Source organism: Nannospalax galili, unplaced genomic scaffold (assembly GCF_000622305.1).
Source record: "Nannospalax galili isolate Female #2095 unplaced genomic scaffold, S.galili_v1.0 scaffold169, whole genome shotgun sequence".
NCBI classification, from domain to species: domain Eukaryota; kingdom Metazoa; phylum Chordata; class Mammalia; order Rodentia; family Spalacidae; genus Nannospalax; species Nannospalax galili.
In genome coordinates, this window is record NW_008360327.1 from 3,472,171 (window position 1) to 3,495,274 (window position 23,104).

General features: G+C 39.4%; 1 protein-coding gene across 1 annotated transcript in view; it reads left to right on the forward strand.

The window, feature by feature from the left end:
• Window positions 1-23,104, forward strand: part of Epg5 (ectopic P-granules autophagy protein 5 homolog) — a 134,241-nt gene that overhangs the window by 23,486 nt on the left and 87,651 nt on the right. Inside the window, exons 4-13 of the mRNA XM_008825915.3 lie at window positions 943-1,079; window positions 1,890-1,997; window positions 3,247-3,320; window positions 4,069-4,174; window positions 9,505-9,619; window positions 9,981-10,131; window positions 12,301-12,456; window positions 14,054-14,211; window positions 17,490-17,644; window positions 19,557-19,697. Of these exons, the coding sequence (XP_008824137.1) occupies window positions 943-1,079; window positions 1,890-1,997; window positions 3,247-3,320; window positions 4,069-4,174; window positions 9,505-9,619; window positions 9,981-10,131; window positions 12,301-12,456; window positions 14,054-14,211; window positions 17,490-17,644; window positions 19,557-19,697 (1,301 nt within the window). The remainder of the gene's footprint in view (window positions 1-942; window positions 1,080-1,889; window positions 1,998-3,246; window positions 3,321-4,068; window positions 4,175-9,504; window positions 9,620-9,980; window positions 10,132-12,300; window positions 12,457-14,053; window positions 14,212-17,489; window positions 17,645-19,556; window positions 19,698-23,104) is intronic.

Here is a 23,104-nt window from a genome sequence, read left to right on the forward strand (position 1 = left end):
AATATTGGGGTCTGCTGTTCATTTTGCCAGTTCTATGCTGGGTTTCTATCTGGGAGTCCCTTTGGCGACCCTCGCCAACAGCTGAAAGAAGGTATCTCCTATCTGGCATTGTTGCTTATCATGTAGCTTTTAGCTATGCATATGAACTCTTAAGAAATTATATTGGCCCCTTTAATCTTTGGTTATACTTTCCTTTTGTGTGTTTAAGGTCATAGAGTTGGCCCAGATAAACCAATTTATTTTTACTCTTAAGGTTGTTTGAGGATCTGTTCTTCAGGGGTCACATGGGGCTTGGGAGGAGCCCCTGGCTCCTTTCTTTTACCAGTTCTGCCTATGTGAAGACAAGTCAAAGGTCCTGCTTGACCATGGTTGGCTTCACTTGGAAGCATAGAGGAAATAATTCCTCTGTGTTGACCCTCCTCTTTGTAGACTGGACACTGGTTCAAGTCCATCTGGTGGGGTCTCCCCAGCCTCCTTGATCAAGAGGACAGGTGACCCACCACAATTACTGGACATTTTGAGAGATGCTGATAGTCCCCTGGAACTTCTTCTTATCACACCATCCTCTGAAGAGGTTACCCAATTTGAAAATAGGGATCAGGACACAGACTGCTCTGGCTTCTTTCATGCTGAACAGGGATGCAGGGTGAAGCAATTGGAGTACCCCTTTGGTGGGTCTATCTAGAAAACTCCCAAACTGCATACCTCTTATCACCATGTGGTGGCAGGATCCAGGCGCTCTCAGGCAGGCCCCTGCTCAGTCCCTATGCCAGAGGGAGGCCAGAAACTGGCACTCTTTGGCGGTCTCGAACCTCTGGGTTTTTATCTGAGCTAAATGTTTTAAATATGTTTAAAAATGTTTTACTTTAAGTGAAGAAACTGAAAGTATACTTCCGCATTACCGTTTATAGGGGCTCATGTAATCCTCTCTTTAATTTATAGCTTCTAAATCGACAGAAAGTATTCCCTCTGATCTGTGTCAGATAAAGGAGTGCATTAGTGTCTTGTTCATGTTCACCAGGAGAGTGAATGAAGATACTCAGTTCCATGGTGATATTCTTCTCTGGCTGCAGAAATTGGTAAGAGAACAGATATAGACAGAGTCTTTTATATGGCTTGGACAATTTAAGAATTATGTCTTATTTTTTTTTCTTCAGCTTTTTTAGCTAATTCATTTAATGAGCTAGTGACTTTCTTTGATTGTAACAAGTTATTTGTCTAGTGCATTATTGAGCAAAAGATACTTCTCTCTCTAATGAACTCTGGCTTTCAGATTAGAGTCGAATTTAGGAAGAAATGGCAGTGTGGGAAGTCTGCCACATCTGAAGCCCGGCTGCTCACTCACCCAATGTCTGCTTGTGTTTGATGATGAACTTAGTCATACTTAAAACATTTTTTTTAAGAGAAGAAAGGTGTCAGGATTTGGAAAATTTAGGTGTGTCGTTGTTTATTGGTTCTGTTTTTCAACATTAACTGCATTTTTTTAAGGGTCCCATATTACAGTTCTTAGGCGTAGGGAGGTGTTCCAAGCATATTTGTTTGGATTTAAGAAACTATTTCCAGCCAAGAATAGAATATATTGATTGTCTTAAATCTTTTTTTACCTGGCCAGGAATATTAGTGACTTGTAACTTATCAGAAAATAACAGTTAGATTTGTATAGAAGCTGCTTAAGATGTGATGTGTTTTTTTGTTGTTGTTGTTTGTTTTTATCCTAGTACTTAAAGATTTATAGGTCTCTAGGGTGGAAACTCAACTGCAGTATATCTTCTGTCTGGGTATTCTTGAAAGGGTGGTTGCATGAACTTCATCATGGAGTAAATGACTCTGCTAGGTCACTGTCCAGTTGTTCTTTTAGTTAGTGAAGCCGTGAGTCCTTTATCGTTCAGGTGTCAGTGTTGCAAAGAGTTGGCTGTCCTGGAGATCATCTCTTCCTCCTCAACCACATTCTTCGGTGCCCAGCTGGTGTTAGTAAGTGGGCTGTTCCTTTCATACAGGTATGATGATGATCTTCTGATTTTTTGGGTTGGGGTAGAGGTTTTGTTAGGTGTTTTTCCTGAAGAAATTGCTAAACAAACAAGGCCTTCTTTAAATTAGTGCTTTTAAGTAGATTTTAAAAATTTATTTTTTATTTATGTGTATGTGTCTGTGTGAGTTTTGTACACCACATGTATATACATGCCCATGGAGGCCAGAGGGTGTCAGATCCTCTGGCACTGGAGTTACAGGTGGTTGAGTTACCTGAGGTGGGTACTGGGAAGTGAACTTGGTTCTCTGGAAGAACAGTGAGCTCTCAACCACTGAGTCATCTCTCCAGCCCCTTATAAGATTCTTTTTTTTTGTTTTGTTTTTTTTGAGACAGGGTCTCCCTATACGCCCAGCTGCCCTGGAACTTACTATAGACCAGGCTGGCCTTGAACTTTTGAACTCACAGAGAGCCACCTGCCTCTGCCTCATGGTTCCTGGGATTAAAAGGCATGTGCCACCACACTCAGCCCTTTCTATAAGATGCTTAAACCAGATCTAGTGTATACATGTAGGAGGAATTATGCCAGAACTTCTTGGGCCACTATAATTGAAGGAATTTTTACAGAATTGACAAAAGTTCAGTTCTGATCTAGCTAGCTTGATGAACTCAGCATTATTTAATTCTATAATATTTCTGTGCAGGAAGACTCACCAGGACTATTTTCTGCAGTACTCAATACAACTTTCTAAATTAATCCGTCTCATGCCATGGTTGGTACAAGTGAAATAGAAGCTACTAGCAGCACGGCAGAGACTCCAGGCCTGCTAGCAACTCTATGTACTTTGAAGTTGACCATATGGTTTACAGTTTCTCCTCTCTGCTGCGTGCCTTTGACTGTTTTATTACAGCGAACACTCAGCAGGATGTATGCCAAGTTCAACTCCACCACAGTTTCCTTATCTTAATATTTCCGGTGGCATGATGCCTAAATCATTTTAAAGAGGAGAATATTTTGTGTTGGTTTTGTTCATCTTGGTTTTAAAATAGCAGGACTGTCCTTCCTCCCAAGCTGCTGCAGATAGTTGATGCCCGCTGCCCAGGCCCCTTTGCTCTTTGAGCACCGCAGTGCTGCCAGGTAGCCACAAGCTGTATCTTGTGCTTCTGGAGTAGATGTCAGGTTTAGCTTGTTTTCAGTAGCATCTTGGTTGTTGCACTGCTTGTGTTATAGATACTTGAGATAGTGTTCTATAGTATATTTTTTCGTTTTCTGATTTCAGATCAAAGTGTTGAATAACCCATCAGGGGTCTTTCATTTTATGCAGTCCCTTGCCCTGCTGATGTCTCCTGTCAAGTAAGTGTGGAAGAGCTTTGTGAAGTAAAATTTAAAATACTTCTAAGAATTGGTTTTCTTCACTGCCTTATTCCAAAGAGAACTGCTAAGGGAAGTGCCCCCATTCTAGAACTTCACATTGCAGTTTTCTTTGAGTTTGATATTCCTTGTTCCAAAGTGACTCTTCCTCTTCTAGCTACTTATTAATCATTTTTGTGGTCTCCTTTTTTTTTTTTTTTTTTTTTTTTTTTTTTTTTTTTTTTTAACCTTGTGAACTCACTATGTAGACCAGGCTGACCTTGAACTCACAATGATCCACCTGCCTCTACCTCCTGAGTGCTGGGATTAAAGGAGTGCGCCACCACGGCCAGCGTGGTCTCCTTTTTAAAGTGGGTTTATCTCTCATTGTAAATGTCATTGTGAGATGTTATATTCCTTAGAAGAAGAGATTTAGTTCTGCTGGGAGGCAGGGGTGGCAGATTTAAGTGCTGAACTGTAAAGCTGTGATCACTACAGAAGGACTGCAGAGAATAAAGAGGTGAGTGAGCAGTCAGCATTAATAATTCAGTGTGGCCGTGGGTTCTCTACTGAAATTTATGAGGTTTTAGCATCCCTGATTTTCAGCCAGTTCTGCTTCCTTATTTGTTAATTTGAACCATTTGGCAGGAAGATTTCTGATTCTTTTTTGGTGTGAGCAAATGATCCAGAATGCACTCATGTCAGGCTCTTCTGTGTTTATGTGGTCATATTCATGTCTGTTGTCCTTTAGCAATCGAGCAGAATTTCTGTGTCACATGAAGCCCAGTGAGTGGAAGCTATCATCTTCGGGGCCTGCGTCTGGGACTTGGACACTTGTAGATGAAGGGGGAGAAGAGGTAACATGTCTGTGTTGTTTCAGTTGATAATTTTTGAGCTCTTTGTATGTGTCAGGTATTGGTCTAAGTACTTTCCCATGTTTTCTCACCACCGACATGCCTATGAAGTAAGTATGTTGAGACCCTCATTTTACAGATGGGGAAATTGTGGTACAAGAGGGTAAGGTGAACTGTCCTAGATCATATGCTCATTAAATACAGAGGCTCTGGAGTGACTTCTCCCCCTAGTGTGTTGCCTTGCCTCTCTTCTCTAGAAGTGTTCAGATAGCAAATTTGGGAACCAGAAAATGAAGTCGAATAATCCTGTGTGAAATTAATGTTAGGGTTTTATTTTGCATAGTAACAAGTTCCTGGGATTAGAGTCTCACTATAGACAGCCTGGTCTGAATAACTGTGAAGAGAATTTAATGATCAAAATCTAGCGATAATTTTTAAAAAATTTAAGATAATTCTTGTTGATCTTTTATTCTTCCATAAACTAGTTAGTGATATATTTGTAAGGAAGTTTTCCTCCAGCTCATTATCAGCTCTAGTGCTTCTTTGTGGCTCAGATTCTGATTTGGTGAGCAAGATTGCTCAGTGGGTAGAGACCTGAGTTTGATCCCACTTGGAAAGACAGCTGATTCCCAAAAGTTTTCCTTTGCCCTTGTTCCAGTTTGCTTCTCTGTTGCTGTGATAAAACACTCACCAAAAGCAACTTGGGGCGTGGTGTTTGTTTCACTTATACTTCCAGGTTACAATCCCACTGTGGCTGGGCCCTCCACCATCAACAATCAAGAAAATGCCCCACAGACATTCCTTAGGCCAGTTTTATGGAGTAAAGTTCTCAATTGAGGGTCTCTCTTCCCAAATGACTCTAATTTGTGTTAAGTTGACAAAAAAACTAACTGGCACAGACCTCCACACATTTGCTGTGGCATGTGCACAAGTGCTCATACACATGCACACACAAAGATAAATAAATACTTAAATAAATGTAATATAAAACTTGAACTCTTCCTCAAATCTTGATTTGATATTCTAAGATGCCCAATGACCAGATTAGCTAAGATCCCTCTCTGTATAAGGATTGAAATTGGGCGGCAGTCTCAGCATGACACCCATGCTGCTCTGGGGAGTCTGTGGGTATATTGCACCAGGTGTCCATTTAGAAATGAGTGTTCTTGTTTCTTGCTTTGTTCCTCCTGGCTTCCTGTGACTTGCACAGGTAGGCAGGTGGTGGGAAGAGATGGAGTGCAAACACCTTTGGCTGGAGGCTGAGCCTAAGAGAACTTCTCAGAAGCTGGCATAAATTGTCTTTGAAAGATTGTAGTAGAATTATTTTTTTTGTTATTTTTTTCTAGAGTGGTCTTTCTTAAAAAAAAAAAAAGAAATACTTTCTGGTAGGTTCCCTATATTTAACTCCAGAGACAGATTCTGCATTGGTGCCTGGTTCTTGATTAGCACTCAGTAAAAACATTGAGTGGGGGCTGGAGAGATGCCTCAGTAGCTTAGAGCACTGGCTGCTCTTGCAGAGGACCTGGGTTCAGTTCCCAGTACCCACATGACACCTAAAACCATCTGTAAATCCAGTTCCAGGGGATCTGACATCCTCTTCTGACCTGTGGACATTGCGCATGTGGGTGTACTTACATACATGCAGGCAAAACACTCATATATGTAAAATAGAAATAAATAAGTAAATAAAAATGTTGAGTGAATTCAAGAATTCCAGAAGTTAGGAGTCAGGGAGCATGGTGCTTGGGAGGCTAAGGAAGAAGGATTGCAAATTCTAGGACAGCCTGGACTAGATAGCAAGATACTAAAAAAAATCCAGACCAAAAAAGCCAACAACAACAAAAACCAAAACAAGCTACCTCCCCCAACAGAACAATCCAAACAATTAAAAACCTGACAAAACTAGCAAGCAAGCAAAAAGAAAAAAAAAACACCCCACCCCCTAAAAGAACTTAGGTAGTATATGAGAAGATTAAGAATTCAGCTGGGTTTTTTGTGCGCATATAATACAGAACATTCCAGAAAATCTTATTCATTTATATACCCACTTTCCAAATGGCACGATCCCATAGCCTCCCCCCGCCCCCGCACTGGAGCCCATATACTCTGTCATCCCTGTTTCTGTCCACTGTGTTGTTGGCGCCCCTCTATACTCAGGTGCCAAGGATCTGAGTGTAACCAACTGTGACTAGTGATAATCAGATACATAGAGATTAGAGACACATGTGCAAACATCTAAATGTTAGTAGCATTAAAAATGACTCTTTCTGTAGGAAACAGCATATTTTATTTTATTTTTTAATTTTTGTCTTTTTGAGACAGGGTCTCCTTGTAGCCCCAGCTGTCCTGGAGCTCGCTATGTAGACCAGGCTGGCCTCAAACTCACAAAGATCTGCCTGCCTCTGCCTCCGGAGTGCTGGGATTAAAGGCCTGTGCCACCACACCTGGCTTTGGAAACAGCATATTTTAAAATGGAATGGAGATCTTTTTTAAAGGTTAAAAACCCACATGGCAGCTAACAACTGTCCGTAACTCCAGTTCCAGGGGACAGCCTCTTCTGTCCTCTGCGGGCATTGCATGGCCTGGGTACACCTACCTACATGCAGGCAATACATGCATTCATACACATAAAACAAAAATAATAAATAAAATATTAAAAAACTCATTCAATTCTATGTCTTACAGGGTTTATACTGAGTTCAATATTGTATAACTGTATTAAGGCATCTGTGAACCTAAGAATTTACAGCCACTTTTGAAAGAGATGTATCCTTGCTCTGGAAATTGTTGTTGACTATGTTAAAACCAATGAAATGCTTCTTCTAATCATGTGGTTATTAAATAAAAAATAAATAAATAAATGTTTAAATATTAAATTCCAAAAAAAAAAAAGAATTCAGCTGGATTAGAATAGGCTGTGGGGAGGAAGGTACTGTGGTTTATTCACATCATTTGTTCCTCACAGCTAGCTCTACATAAGAATCATGTGGACAATTTATAAACCTTGCCTTGGCCCACATTTAGACATCCAAGTGTTTCAAGCCCATCTGGTAATTCTTTCTTTAAAAAAAAATTTATTTTTTTTATTTTATGTGTTGAGTGTATTGCATGTGTGTAGGTGCAATGCCTACGGAGATCAAAAGAGGGTGTCAGGTTCCCTGGAACTGGAGTTATGGACAATAGTTAGCCACCATAAAGTTGCTGGAAACTGAACCCAGTTCCTCTGCAAGAGCAGCCAGTGCCCTTAACTGCCGAGCTATCTCTACAGCCCCCATTTGGTAATTCTAATGTTCAGCTACAGTCAAAAAATACTGCTCTAAGTAGAGCTTCTGAGACTCTTGTTAGTCATTATGTACATGGTGTTATTCCATTTTGCATTATTGAAACACCTGAAGCAAAATAGCTTTATAAGGAAAGAAGATTTAATGAGCTGACAGTACTAGAGAGTGAAAGTCTCAGTAGCGTGACACAAGCGCTGACGAGGGCCCCATAATAAATGGCATAGGGCAGGTAATCTTACCTCAAAACAGGAAGTTTGAGAGCTGGGTGAGGGCCAGACATGCTCCTTCCATAGCAGCCTTCTATGAGAACTACTAAGAGGTCCTATGAGGACTTCTTTAATTTCTTCTAAGGAAACACTATCAATGATTTAAGGACTTCTCACTAGCCGCCCCCCCTTGCCTCTCAGGTCATAGAAGTGGTGCTCATATTTATATCTATAGTAGAAATGGGATGAACGCATACGGTCTTGGGCTGCCTAACAGCCCTCAGTGTGTCTATGAGCTCAGTACAAACTCTGTTAGAGCTCTCTATGATGACATCACCCTCTTCTCCATAACACTCCTGAGGCAGAGAGTGTCAACTGGCTCAGACTGGCGATGTGTTGTAGCAAGTTCTTCAGGCCACTCACAGAGAGATAAGACCATAGAAATTGACCATGGTGAGCTGGGAGTAATGGCTCAGGACAGACAGGAGGCCACTGAGGTCAGGTGGACTCAAAAGACAGCCTTCCAAATCTAGGGTCTGCAGAGTGTTGTCAGTCTTTCTAGTGGAAAGTGGAAGGACTGACTATGCCAATAAATATGTCGGATACCACCCAGATTTAGGTGTTTGAGCTGACAAATGCTAGCGCACTCAGATAATACCAGTCTGACTCTGAAAGTCTGCACCAAGTAAGTGAGAGTGTCTCCAAAGGCTTTTTCAGGTACCTCAAGACTTGGTCCAGGTGGTCTTCATGAAAATACACATTATTTATATAGAGATATTGCAGAGTTTCCAGTTTGGTGAACTGAGAAAAAAAAGGTGTTGACTCACATCTTCTCCAGATCGCTATACTTGCCTTAAAACTCAACCCTCCATGACTTGCAAATTTCTCTGAGAAAGAGTGTGTGATGATTTCTCATCTGGCACAGGAGGGGGGCAAATGTTAGGCTCTCTCATTTATTTTTTATTTTTTGGCCTTTTTGGAATAGGGTCTCCTTCTAGCCCCAGCTGGTCTGGAACTCACTATGTAGATCAGGCTGGCCTTGAACTGCCTGCCTCTGCCACCCAAGTGCTGGGACTACAGGTGTGCGCCCACCACGCCCGACCTAGTCCTGTCTTTTAAAGGTTGCATATCAACTCCTTATACTGTCAGTTTTATGCTTCCAACACATGAATCATGGGGGGTGAAAATAGAACTAAACTATAGTAGACATATCAGAGGATCAAAAGGAATGTGCTCAGGATATTATTAATGAATTAGTGAATTGATATGTTCACATCCTTCCCTAATTTAGTGTTAGTATATATGGGGACACAAGTCAACTTAATTTCTAATTTAAGGCTTTGTATCAAACAAGACTCCAAAGGCATTCCCTCCATGATCTCTGTACTTGACCACTGTTACTGTTGTCCAGCCTTCAGAATTTGAGGCATCTGTAGCAAATACTGCTTCTTCAAAAGTCTGTTGAGCAAGGGAGTAGACCTGGATTTTTAGAAAGAGTTGTAGCTAAGATAACTTGTCGTGTAGAATAGGGTTCTTTAATTGATTCTGTCAGTGAAGGGGGTCTCATAGTAAGGTCCTCGTTCTAGAGAATTGTTTTATTTCTGTCTTCTTAACGGACATTTAAAGAGAACTGAACAATGGATACTACCCAGATACATGTAAATTATGCTTGTAATTTCAGAGAATTTCCAGGCTTTCTATGGATCTGAGACTATATACTTCTTGGCCCTTGAGGAAAAATCTATAAGGATCACATTGAGACTTGGGATGATTTCACCCCTTTAACTCCAGACCATAGTGTGATCTCACCTTAGTTAGCTGACATGATTTGGCATCTTCCCTTTAGGATGAAGACCCAGAGACCAGTTGGATTCTCCTTAATGAAGATGACTTGGTCATCCTTTTGTCCCAGTTTCCTTTTCATGAACTCTTTCAGCATCTTCTTGGGTTTAAAGCAAAAGGTAGATAATTTTTTTGTCATAAATGAAGGTTGGTAGTGGCACAAGCTCCACATAAGGAAGCATCAAGTCCTGCCTTGTGGATGGGCTGTGGATGGGGTATTTCTGTGCCTACTTATTCTAAACCTCCTTTCTCTTGTGTTTGTAATTTCTTGCTTAGTACTTAAATGAAGAGGGCTGACTAGCTTACATGGTAGTGAGGTTAAATACCTTGTTTTAAATTATGTATATTCCCTCAAGTTCCCTAATTCATTTTGATGTAAGAGCCAGAGTAATGGGATTGTTACTTCCTTTCCATCCTGGTTTTCTCATTGAAGTATCAAAGTACTATAATTTTTTCCTTTTCTCACCAATTAACTTCTAGGTGATTATTTACCTGAAACAACAAGACCTCAAGAGATGATGAAAATTTTTGCCTTTGCCAACTCATTAGTGGAACTTCTGGCTGTGGGACTAGAAACTTTTAACAGGGCCCGTTACAGGCAGTTTGTGAAACGCATTGGTTACATGATCAGGTACTGCTGCTGTTGGTGCATCTGTTTCTGCTTTCACCTTGCTCACACACAGATACTCTATGAATGGAATCATGGACATTTTATACTCAGGAAAATACTGAGGTATTTTCCACTTATCTACAAGATGGAAAATTTATCATTGTTTCTAGTGATAATAGTTGGTTAATTATCTTAGATGCAACTGATTTGTTAGATAATTGTTCTTAGAGTTCTGATCCTCAAAGCTGCTGCTGGGTTAAATCTGGGCCGGAGGAAGGGTCAAGGAAGCTATAGGCTTTTTGCTTCCTTTGTTCCCTATTTCTGTCTACATCCTGTTTTGTCTTGGAATGGGCACTGACTGGGTTATGAAAAATGGGCACTAGTTCTTTAGTGTTTCTCTATCACCCCTCTCCCAGTTATTTTATTTCTATTTGTGTGTATGTATGTGTGACTGTGACTGTGTAGGCCAGAAGGTGTTGAATTCCTTGGAACTGGAGTTACAGGCAGTTATGAGCTGCCTGACTTGCTAAGATGTCTGGTTGTCTGCAAGAATAGCAGGGCTACTTAGGGCTCTTAACTGCTGAGCCATCTTCAGCCTGCCTCTTCCCAATTCTTATTCTAATTTATGGTAAATCATTAAAAAATTTTGTTATTTAAATAACTCTTATTTCAACTGGGTAAGCATTGTGATGTATTTGGGTGAAAAATGGATTATATAGTTTTATTATCAAGTGTTTTCATGAATTCTGAGTTTATGTGCTCCCTTTCTCTGCATTGCTTTCATGCTCTTTTTTTCTATGTAATCAGTCTTTGCTGGATTATTCCCTATAGCACATATATTGGCTTATTATTTTTCCAACCTCCTTCCTCAAAAATGATTCATAAAACGACAAAATTTTCCCCCTTCTTCACTTTTTTTTTTTTTTTTTTTCGGTCTTTTTGAGATAGAGTCTCCCTGTAGCCCCAGCTGGCCTGGAACTCACTATGTAGACCAGGCTGGCTGTGTACTCAGCCACCTGCCTCTGCCTCTTGAGTGTTGGGATTAAAGACATGTGCCACCATGCCCAGCATACACACAGATTTTAAAGAAGAAGAAAAAAAGCTAAAAGCCGATTTATCTGTTATTATCAGAAGTCCATCCAGACATTGGTTTTCTTTTTTTTAAATTTTATTTATTTTTGGGGGCTGGAGAGATGGCTCAGCAGTTAAGAACACTGGTTGTTCTTGCAGAAGACCAGGGTTTGAATCTCAGCACGCACATGGCAGCTAACAACTGTCCATAACTCCAGTCCCAGGGGATCTGACAGCCTCTTCTGACCTCTCCAGGCATTGCATGACATGCGTGCACTGACCTACATGCAGGCAACACATGCATACACATAAAATAAAAAAAAAATTAAAAAAATTACTATTTTTATCTTATTTATATGAGTATTGTCTGTATGTATGTAAGTGTATCCGCGTCTTGCAACGGCCATGAGGTTAGAAGAGGGCATTGGATCCCATAGAACTGGAGTTACAGATGGTTGTTAGCTGCCATGTGGGTGCTGGGAATCAGACCCAGGTCCTCTGCAAGAGCACCCAGTGCTCTTAACCACTGAGCCACCTCTCCTGCCCCCAGACATTTGTTTTCTGACTGTGCTTGATAAAGTTATACATATGATTGGTTCTTTAGTTCATGTATATGATACATAGATGTATGCTTACTATGTGTCAGGACTTTGCTTTCTCATTTTATTATCTCAATAACTATAGGAAATGGATTACTGTTTTAAGACCATCATTCATTCTTTACTACAAAATGTCAATATTTACATGAATAAATCTTTTTCCTCCGTTGGCTTACCTTTCTTTGCATCTATCATAGATATTTCTCAGACGTTATAATTGCAGAAAAATTTTCCATATGTCCCTCTTGACTGAAGCCTTTTCCACTGCCCTTGCCATGCCCCCTCTATCTGAGACATTCTTTATTCCCTCTTCTCCTTTGTTTACTTAATTTTGTTCTGTGTGCTTTCCACTATTGCATGCTCCAGGAGGGTGGGTTTTTATGGTTCTCATTAAAACTACCTTTGGACTGGAAGATACTAGGTTCTCAGTAAATGTTGAGTATGTCAGTTCTTCAAATGCAATGTAAAGGTGCTGATACTGAGTAATTGAAAGGGCTATACTGTCTTTCCTCATGTTCAGGATGACCCTCAGCTATGTCAGTGACCACTGGGCGCAGTATGTAAGCCATAGCACAGGCCTGGGATTAGCACTGCAGCCCTACTCCATGGAGAAACTGCAGATTGAATTTGATGAGCTGTTTCTGAGAGCTGTCCTACGTGTGCTGAAAGCTAAAAGGTAAGAGGTTGTTAATTGGTGAGAGCTTCCTGGCTAGGAAGGACGATCAGGGTGAAAGTATACATAAATGGGTGTCTAGAGCAATGTCGGTGTATTTCATCTATTTCTTTAGTAAATTCTTGGTCTTTAGTTTCCCTGCCCCTAGGGTAACCCTATCACTCTTGGGCCTATACTTGTACATAACTTAGCACACACATCTGCATCTAGGGGAAAGCCTCTGTCATTGAGGTCTATAAAGGATCTTTGGTTTAAAAATTCAACTTTCTCTTAATATTCTCTATATGCCAGATATATGGCTTCATGTATAAATTTAGGATAATTCTGTATTAGGGTTCTCTAAAGAAACAACCAGTAGAATGAATATATATATGTATATGTATATATATACACATACATATATACACATATACATATATATACAATATATGTATATGTATGTATATATTCTATTCTCACCAGCAAGAGAAGGCAAGCAGCAAAAAGTAAATGCTCTCCTCTGCCCTGGCCTTTTATATGGGCTGCCATCAGAAGGTAACACCCACATTTAGGGTGTGTCCTCCAGCTTCAGATGATCCAATCAAGAAGATCTCTCTCATTTCAGTTAATCCCAGATCCAGTCAAGTTGACACCCAGGATTGGCCATCACAAATGCCAATAAATATTGCCTTTGTTTTAGGTAGGATGGAATGTGTTGATGTTATATGCAGATTGAGCATCCTTAGTACAAAATGCTCCAAAAAGTTTTAGTGCTAGCATGTTGTCATAAGTGGAAAAGTCCACATTTTACTTTGTTTGATGTGTCAAAGTCAACACATGCACAGAAACATATCATACAAAGTTCTCTTTAGGGCTCATGTGTAAAGTATACATGAAACATATACATATAATCATTATATTTTGCTCATATCCCTCCCTGCCCCCACCGCAGACTTTCTGTCCTTTCTCCCCTCTCTGACTGATCCCTTTCTCCTTCCCAAATGGTCCACCTTCTGCTGAATAAAATTGCATTGTGTGTATATACCACATTTCTTTATACATCTCTTGATGGACATCTAAACTGGTTCCAAATCTTGACTATTGTGAATTGTGCATTGGACTTTCATGTTTAGATTTCAGTCTCCTTTATGATACGTTATTATATATATGCAAGTATTCAAAAAAAATCTCAAGTACTTATGATAACAAGCATCTTTGTTTTAAATTTATTTATTTTTATTTTATATGTATGAATGTTTGCATGCATGTATATAAGTGCACCCATGTGATGCAATGCGCATGGAGGTCAGAAGAAAGTGTCAGAACCCTTGGAGTTACAGATGGTTGTTAGATGCCATGTGAATGCTGGGACCTAAACTCAGATTGTCTGCAAGAGCAGTCAGTGCTCTTAACCTCTGAACCATCTCTCCAGCCCCATAGCAAGAATCTTTGAAAAGGGATACTCAGTCTGTGTGTGTGTGTGTGTGTGTGTGTGTGTGCGCGCGCGCGCGTGCATGTTAGAAAAGTTGTGGCAATGTGAGAGCTGAACGTTTGCTTCATTTTCTTAGTGTGGTGAAACTATCCAATATAAAATTATCTCTGTTCTTTTTGAAATGTGCAGACTTGGCATTTGGCTGTTTATGTCTGAAATGCCCTTTGGGACGCTGTCTGTCCAGATGCTATGGAAACTCTTCTACCTCATGCACCAGGTGGACAGTGGGGATCTGCAGCAGCTCTGCTTCACCCTGCAGCCAGCTGAGTGCAAGAGGCAACTTCAAGGTACAACTTGATCAGGGCAGGCAGTGCCAGCTTTCTCTGCCTTTGTGAACTTCTCTGTCATGGTTTTAATTCTGCTTTTAGACACAGTAGGGCATAGTGATTTTTGAAGTTCAAGAGACTACTTTTCTTTGTTAGGATTTGTTAGGTAGAAGATGGCATATCTGAAATCCAAATGTGATTAGTTCCAAATAGTGTGTCAAAAATGCAATGGTCTAATTTTTATGAATTCTTTCTTTGCATATGTAAAATTATTCAAGTCAGATCAATAAGTGAGGTTAATTGTCTGGAAATGAGTTAAGGTTTTGTGCCCAGTTCTTCCACTGAGTTTTCTTTTTTCTTTCTTTTTTTTTTTTTTGTTTCTTTTTAGTTGTATTGTTTTTATGAAGTAGATAAAGAGGTAGACAGATGTACCTTAAATTAATTTTGGGGTACTGGGAGTATAACTCAGTGGTAGAGTGTGTTTAGTATGTATGAGGTCCTGGGTTCAATCCTCAGCACCAACCAGAACAACAAATATTAATTTTGGTAAAGACCTGATTAAGTTTTAATGTCATACTGGCATTGAGCTATAGGATATTTGTTTGTGTTGTAATGTTAAAAATGAATAAAAATCAGACTAGTAGGATATAATTTTTTTTTTTTTTTTTTTTTTTTTGAGGAAGGTCTTTTTGTAGCCCCAGCGGTCCTGGAACCCCCTGGTTAAACCAGGCTGGCCTTGAACTCACAGAGATCTGTCTGCCTCTGCCTCCCAAGTGCTAGGACTACAGGCGTGTGCCATCATGCCCGGCTTAGGATATAATTTTTAACAGTTACTCTGCATATTAAGGAAAATCTGGTATAAAACAACAGAATATTAACAGGATTCAAAACATACCAAAATTTGTTTTCTAAATTTCCAAATCTCTGCATTGCTTAAAAGAAAACCACTCTTTAGAAAACAAACAACAGAAAAATCAAACCTGTATTATATGCAAAGTAATTTTTGCAGACATTCATTATTTTTTTTTCTTTTTTTCTTTTTCTTTTTTTTGTCTTTTTGAGACAGCTCCAGATGGCCTGGAACTCACTATATACACCAGACTGGTCACAGTCTCACAGAGATCTGCCTGCCTCTGCCTGCCAGGTGCTAGAAGTAAAGATGTGCACTACCATTGTTATTTTTTTTCTTTACTAGATCGATGTCTTTATTTTTCTCTTTCCACATTTATTCCTATGTGTATGTGTGTGTGTGTGTATGTGTGGTGTGTCTATGTGTGCCTATAGGTATGTGTGTGTTTGGGATGTGTGTGTCTATGTATGTATCTATATGTGTGTGTGTATGCAGGTATGTGTTTGCGTATGTGTGTGTGTCTGTTTTGTGTATGTGTGTATTTGTGTGCTTGTATATGTGTGTATGTATGGATATGTGTGGATATGTACTTTGCAGGAATCCAGTTTAGCTAATTTGTCTTTCTGCTGTGAGGTTATTTATTTATTTATTTGGTCTTTTTGAGACAGGGTCTCTCTGTAGCCCTAGCTGTCATGGAACTCACTATGTAGACCAAGCTGGCCTTGAACTCACAGAGATCCCCTTGCCTCTGCCTGCAAAGTGATGGGATTAAAGGCGTGCACCACCATGCCCAGCCTCTGCTGTGAGCTTTTTACACTGCTTTGTTTCATAAGATGCTTTTTCACTGTCCTGGGGGAGGTACTTGCATTAGTTTGCTACCATAGTTGGATATGGGCTTCTAGGTCTGACTTGTGTTTTACAACCTTTGCTCCCTGCCTACAGATTTTGTGGCTGAAATAGTAAACACGGACAGTTCATTGTAGGTGCCTGGGATGATTAGCATCATGGTTTCCACAGTTTAGTCCTTTTTAGGTCTCCTCTGTAATGCCATCTTCCTCCACCCAGATGCTCAGTTAACAAGCTGAGGCAGTTGTAGAAGCTGTGTAGCTCAGCTGTGCAATGGATGTGACTCTAGGCCATGAAGAGGCAATAGTAGCCTAGCCTCTCCATGGAGCATTAGGTTCTGGGCAAGAAGTTGTCTATCTGGACTTTAGTTTCCTGCAACCCTTCTGTCTTTCCTTCTCATGCTAAGGCTAAATGCTAAGGCTTCTGTCTTGATATGTGTCTTAAAACATTCTAAGCTGGAATGATAAATCTTATTGTCATTATTCTGAGAATGTTCTAATATAGTGATTTGTATTATAAATCCAAATTGGTGATAGAAAATGAACATTAGTTTGGTGAGTATAGCGCAAAGTTATTTGAAAATATAAGAAATTTGGTGAAACTATCTTTGGTTTTTCAGATGTTTTAATGCAAAAGAATTGTTGACTTGTTGCATTATTTCTTTAAAAAATTCTATCAGAAGAATGCCTTCCTCCTTTCTTTTTAAAAAAGATTTATTTATATATTTATGAGTATGTATGTGCATACCATGCATACTATGTCTGCTGGAGCTCAGACAGTTGTGAGCTTTGTGTGGGTGTTGGGAACTGAACAGGTCCTCCGCAAGAGTAGCAAGTGCTCTTAACCACTGAGCCATCTCTCTAGTACCCCCCCCTTTTTTTTGTCTTTTTGAGACAGGGTCTCCCTGCAGTCCCAACTGGCCTGGAACTCAATATGTAGACCAGGCTGGCCTTGATCTTAAAGAGATCTGCCTGCCTCTGCCTCCTGAGTGGTTGTAGCAAATTTTTTATCTCTAATTTCTGTTCATGAGCTAATTACCTTTACTTGGATTGCCATGTTTGTGCTGAGTTGTTTGCTGCCTTCATAGTTTACATTTATATTGTCTGCATTCCTGTGGCTGAAAATCACCCAACAGATTCAAGTGTGTCTGTGGAGTTGGCAGTGCTGTCTGAGACAATGCGGAGATACTAGTGACAGTAGTAGTGCTATGCAGTTCACAGTGCACTTCACCAGTTACACGCAAGTCAGTGGTTTTGTTTGTTTTTGTTAGCCTCCTGAGTAGATGACTTGCACCACTGTTCTCTACCTCATTTAATTTTATTAAATGACTTTTTGAGACAGATGAGGCATAGTTTAATGTTAACTGTCTCCGCTGAGTCTACATTGTATTTGAGGTTGTGTTGGAATTTTTAGGGCCCATCTCATCCAGCCTTCTTCCTGATACTCATAGAGAACCATTTTGGAACAAGGAAGAGTCTTTGTATCTTTAAATATTTGTAAATTTCTTATATTTCTATCTTCTTTCTTTCTGATAGAGCAATTAAAGTACATGAGCTTATTCTTTCTCCCATTTTAATTTTCTTGATTTGATATGAACTTGCAGATCCAGAACACTTTGGGAACTTTGAGAAGTGTCTTTCTTCCATGAACAGCTCAGAAGAGATTTGCCTTCTAACTACATTTGCTCAAATGGCTCGGGCCAGAATAACCAATGTGGATGAAGACTTCATCAAAATTATTGTTCTGGAGATATATGAGGTTAGAATATGAAATTTTATGAGCCTTTTCTTTTGGATTGTTCACCCATTCTTTGGTATTGCTTTAGAAAAACGTGGCTTACTGAGCTATTACTGCCTGCACTTGTGGATGGGGATAGAGATTCTTTTTAATTTTATTTTATTTATTATTTTTATTTTATATGTATGCATGTATTGCTTGCATGTAGGTAAGTGCACCCGTGTTGTGCAGTGTCTGTGGAGGACAGAAGAGGCTGTCAGATCCCTTGGAACTAGAGTTACAGACAGTTGTTAGCTGCCATATGGGTGCTGGGATTTGAACCTGGGTCTTCTACAAGAACAGTCAGTGTTCTTAACCACTGAGCCATCTCTCCAGCCCTGGGGATAGAGATTCTAAGAGCATCATTTTTCTAGGAGAGTTTCAAAGCCATGTATTATGTCATTCCATATGTGTGTTTGGTAAGAAATGGACAATCTAGTACAGCCTGGCATTAGTAACTTTTATTCTAATTCCTTTACTATTCTCTCACACTCTCAGTGCTACTCCTTTACTTCTGCCAGTAACATGGAGAGTGACTTCTAAGCCAGTTTAAATGAGGTGGTAGATAACATTGAAATTAGAGACGAGTTTTGGTTTAGTTGCCATCTTATATCAGAAAATGTAACTTAATACTCTGGCTTTCATTTCCTCATCTACTCATGTGAAGGTGAGATCCTTGAATTTTTCAGTTTTTCTCTGTACCATCTTTAATGGTGGAAGAGAGTGAACTTTGGTCCCTTGAGAGTATAGGGACTAGCCCACTGTGGCTGTATTTCCATGGGAGTTCTCTGTGCATCTAGAAATCGACACAAATTTTGCCCTTTATCTTAATGAAAAATGTTTCCTTCCAAGTGTTCGGGTATATATAAGTAAAATTATGTGTGAAGGATTCCCTTTGAGTTTATCATCCTCTCCCAGTGCTCTCATTTGAGAATGACAGACATGGATATCCTAAAGTTCTTTTCTGCATCAAATACTCTCTTTAGCCATTCTTCTACTTACACTTTGTATCCAGCAGGTGCTTTAAGACTTCTGTGCATACGGAATTCCAGACTGTCTTCGTGGTCTAAAAATATTAGGGAGAAAAGATGTATTTTTACATATACTAGATGACATCTTCAAGATCTAATGCTAGAGTAATAATTATGCTCTTGACCAATTATCAAAAACTATATTCTGTATCTATGTGAAATTGAAGCAATATTTAATTTTCCTATGACATACTCCAGGTTTTCTGTTTTTTTGTTTTTTTTTCCCCTTATGTTTCTGTTCTGTTGTATTAAAAATACTGGCCCTTGGCATTAACAGATTGTAAATTCAAGTTTCAAAGACATGGTTTTAAAGGGATTGGTTAACTCTGACATTTCAGAAACTCTTAAGTTTAGGGATTTCATTTGGAGGGATTATACATTTCTATGGAAATATATTCTGTTTTTTAAAAAATCATTTTCAGTGATTTCCCCAAATTTATAAAAGTTTTGACACCCAAAGGACTGTTGCGTTGCTAATGACACTTTGGGTTGTACTTTCTCTTTTTGAGATGGGATCTTGCCATGTTGCCCAGGCTGGCTTCAAACTCCTGGGTTCAAGTGATACTCCTGTGTCAGCCTCCCAAGTGTCTGGGGCCACAGGCTTGTGCCACTGTGCCTTGCTGGGATATCCTTTTGAATCCAGCACTTAAGCTCACTATTAGAAATTGTCATCCTTTCCTTCATTCTCTCTGCAGCCTCAGGGTGGATAGTTTGCCATCTGAAGTCCTGACATAGTTTTGAACATGGTGTGAACTGAAGTGCAATGTGAGATGCTTTCTCTTTTGTGGGAAAAATTCATGGAAATGTGTTTTGGCTGATAATAAAAATACGATCTTTCCTTTTACCCTCCCTGCTCCCCTTAGGTATCTTATGTCACCCGGTCTACCAGAGAGACCTTTTCAAAGGTTGGTCGAGAGCTTTTGGGGGCCATCACAACTGTTCACCCTGAGATAATTTCTGTCCTTTTGGAGAGAGTACGAGAGACCATTGACCAGGTTGGAATGGTAAGAATGTTGACTGTCTGCTGCTTTTGTCATTAAAAAAAATCCTGAAGAAATAGAGCATTGGCAAAAATGGGAACGCTGTTGGGAATGACTGTGGCACTTAAGGATATAGTAGGATGAAAAAACATGGCTACTTTTACTGTGGTATACTCTGTCCTGAACCATGCCAACTTGGGGTTGGCTACTACTTATATACAGCTGTAGTTGATTCCCTCTCCTCTCCTCAGAGCTGCCCTTCCTTCCCACTTCTTTTAGTAACAGAATTGAATTTTATCTAGATATTAATTAGTACTTTTTATTTCATAATTTGTTTGGACTTCCTAATTTTTTTTTTTTTGTCTATTTGAGACAGGGTCTCCCTGTAGCTCCAGCTGGCCTGGAACTCACTATGTAGACCAGGCTGGCCTCAATTTTAAGAGATCTGCCTGCCTCTGGGACTAAAGGCATGTACCTCCTTATCCGGCTTGGACTTCTTAATTCTTTTTTTTTTTTTGGTCTTTTTGAGACAGGGTCTACCTGTAGCCCCAGCTGTCCCCAAACTCACTATGTAGACCAGGCTGACCTTGAACTCACAGAGATCTGCCTGCCTCTGCCTCCCAAGTGCTGGGACTACAGGTGTGTGCCACCATGCCCGGCTCCTAATTCTTTTTTTTTTTTTTTAATTTTATCTATTATTTTTTAAGTTTTTATGTGTATGAGTGTATTGCCCAAATATAGGTTAAGTGCACTCATGTCATGCAATGCCTGTGGAGGTCAAAAGAGGATGTCAAATCCCCTGGAATTGGAATTATGGATGTTGTTAGCTGCCATGTGGGTGCTGGAAATTGAACCTGGGTCCTCTGCAAGAGCAGTTAATGCTCTTAACCACTGAGCCATCTCTCCCGCCCTGGACTTCCTAATTCTTAGATTCTACTCTTTGAGGAAACAACAGTAACTTAAAAAAAAAAGACCCGATTGAAATTAGTCTCAGATATAAATTTAAAAGTTGGAATTCAAGTGAGCATGAAACAGATGTAGCTTGTTTTTACCATTTGTTATAGTCAATCCCTTTTGCAGTCTTCATATAGTTTTAAAAAAGACTTTATTGGATATAATTCTTCTGCCATAGAATTTACCTATTGATGATGTACATGCCATTGGTTTTTAATTTATCCACAGATAGATGCAACCTTCATAACAGCCAATTTTTTAGCATTTTTATCATCTCATAAAGAAAGTTTGTGAAACACCTTAGCAATAATTCTCTGTTCTTCATCCTCCTTGGCCTAAGCAACTACTAATCTGCTTTCTGTTCCTACAAATCTGCCTATTTTAGACAGTTCATATAAATAGGATCATGTAGTGGGTGGTCTCTTGTGACTGGCTAATTTCACTTTGCATAGTGTATTGTAGTATGTGTCAGAATTTCTTTCCTTTAAAATCTTGAGTAATATTTCATCATATTTATGTATCACATTTTGTTTATTATCAGTTGATGAGCACTTGGTTTGATTCCAGCTTTGGGTATTTATGAGTATTGCTGTTTGAACATGAACATAAGTGTACTAATATATTTGTGTGTGTGTGTGTGTGTGTGTGTGTGTGTGTGTGTGAAGGGTGGATTGTGTGTGCCACAGCATCTCTGTGGAGATCAGAGGACAACTTTTGGGGATTGGTTCTCTCCTTCTACTTTGTGGGTTTTGGGATTGAGCTCAGATTGTCAGGTTTGATGGAAAATGGCTTTACTTGCTGAGCCATCTTAGCTGCCTTGCCTTCTTTTCTTTTGGAGATATACCTGGAAGTAGAGTTGCTGGATCATGTAATAATTCTGTTTTAATTTTCTGAGGGACCACCATCTTGCTTTCTATACTGGAAGCACAGATATCCTTTTCTCTAAAAAAAACATTGCATCCTACAATTGTATTTGTAGTGATAATATGGGGTTATTTTTGTTTGTTTTGTTGAGACAGGGTCTCCCTGTTGCCCCAGCTGGAACTGGCTATGTAGACCAGGCCAGCCTTGATCTCTCAGAGATCTGCCTGCCTCTGCCTCCTGAGTGCTGGGATCAAAGACATGCACCATCACAACCAGTTTATAGATGATAATGTGGAAGTTAGATTTTCAGTACAGTTTAACGTATCAGTAAGATTTTGGTTACCTCATTTTGAGTGATTTTCTAATGGAATGATTCCAGAGAAGTGCACAGTGAGCCATGTGATTATTTCAGTTGGTTGAGCTCATCGTGTTTTCTACTCAAATGCATCCCTGTTTTGGGTAACACTTCAAATTTTAATTTGATCATAATATTTCTAGTACTAAACCATGTTGAGAAATATGTTTAATAGGGAAATGTAAAAACTGAAACCATGATTTTTTTGAGCACATCTATAAAATACCTTAATTCTTTTTGTCCCTCATGGTGCTGGAAATTGAACCCAGGGCCTTTTACATTCTAGACAAGCATTCTCACACTGAGCTATATTCTGAAACCAAGGTACTTCCAATCTTGATTTATACACAGAATTCTGTTGTGTTTTGTGAACTTACTGAGGATTTTGGAGGAACTTATTGAAGCCCATTATGTATTCATATAAAATGAGACTTCAACTTTGAGTTAGCTTGATCCAGATTCTATTTTCAGAACCTGAGACTAAGCTGTGCCTGGAGGCCTTGAACATTCACTGAAACATTTAGGGTGTGTTTGAAGATAACTTTCTGAGCTAGAGGCCCAGCAGGAGAAGGCATGTCCTATTTGGAAATTGCTCTGGATGAGGATAGATATTGGTAAAGTCCAAGTTTTTGAGAGAGGGCCCAGAGCATAGAACTGAGAAGTATACGTATCCTAATGACAGTCTGCAAATTGGTGCCATCTTCTTTTGGTCCTATTTTGTGATTTCAAAGATTAACGTATTCAGAAGGCACGTTTTACTTTTGTTTGTGAAAACCATGTATCTTTTCTGTAACCTCTTATAGTAAAATTAGTGATTTTTTTTGTCTTTCAGTGAAATTACCAGTTTATTTGAAGAAGATAAATATTTTGTTTTCTAGTGTGTTTACAGAACTATTGCTTTACTGTATAAAAATAGTACCAGCCAATATGTCATATTGTAAAAGTAAGATAGTACTGTCCATCCTACCCTATATAGTGCACATTTTCCTGCTCTCTCAGGCATTTCCAATGGGAAGATCATTAAGTTTTCTGATCTAAATCCAGGGATGGATATAGGCAAGTTATAATATTATGTGAGATTTATGATAGCTTTTTTATCATGAAAGATAAAATTCTTTCTTAAAAAATATTTTATTTTTATTTTATATGTATGAGTGTATTGCCTACATGTGTGTAACTGCACCCGTGTCATGCAATGCCCATGGAAGTCAGAAGAAGGTGTCAGATCCCCTAGAACTGGAGTTATGCACGGGAGTTA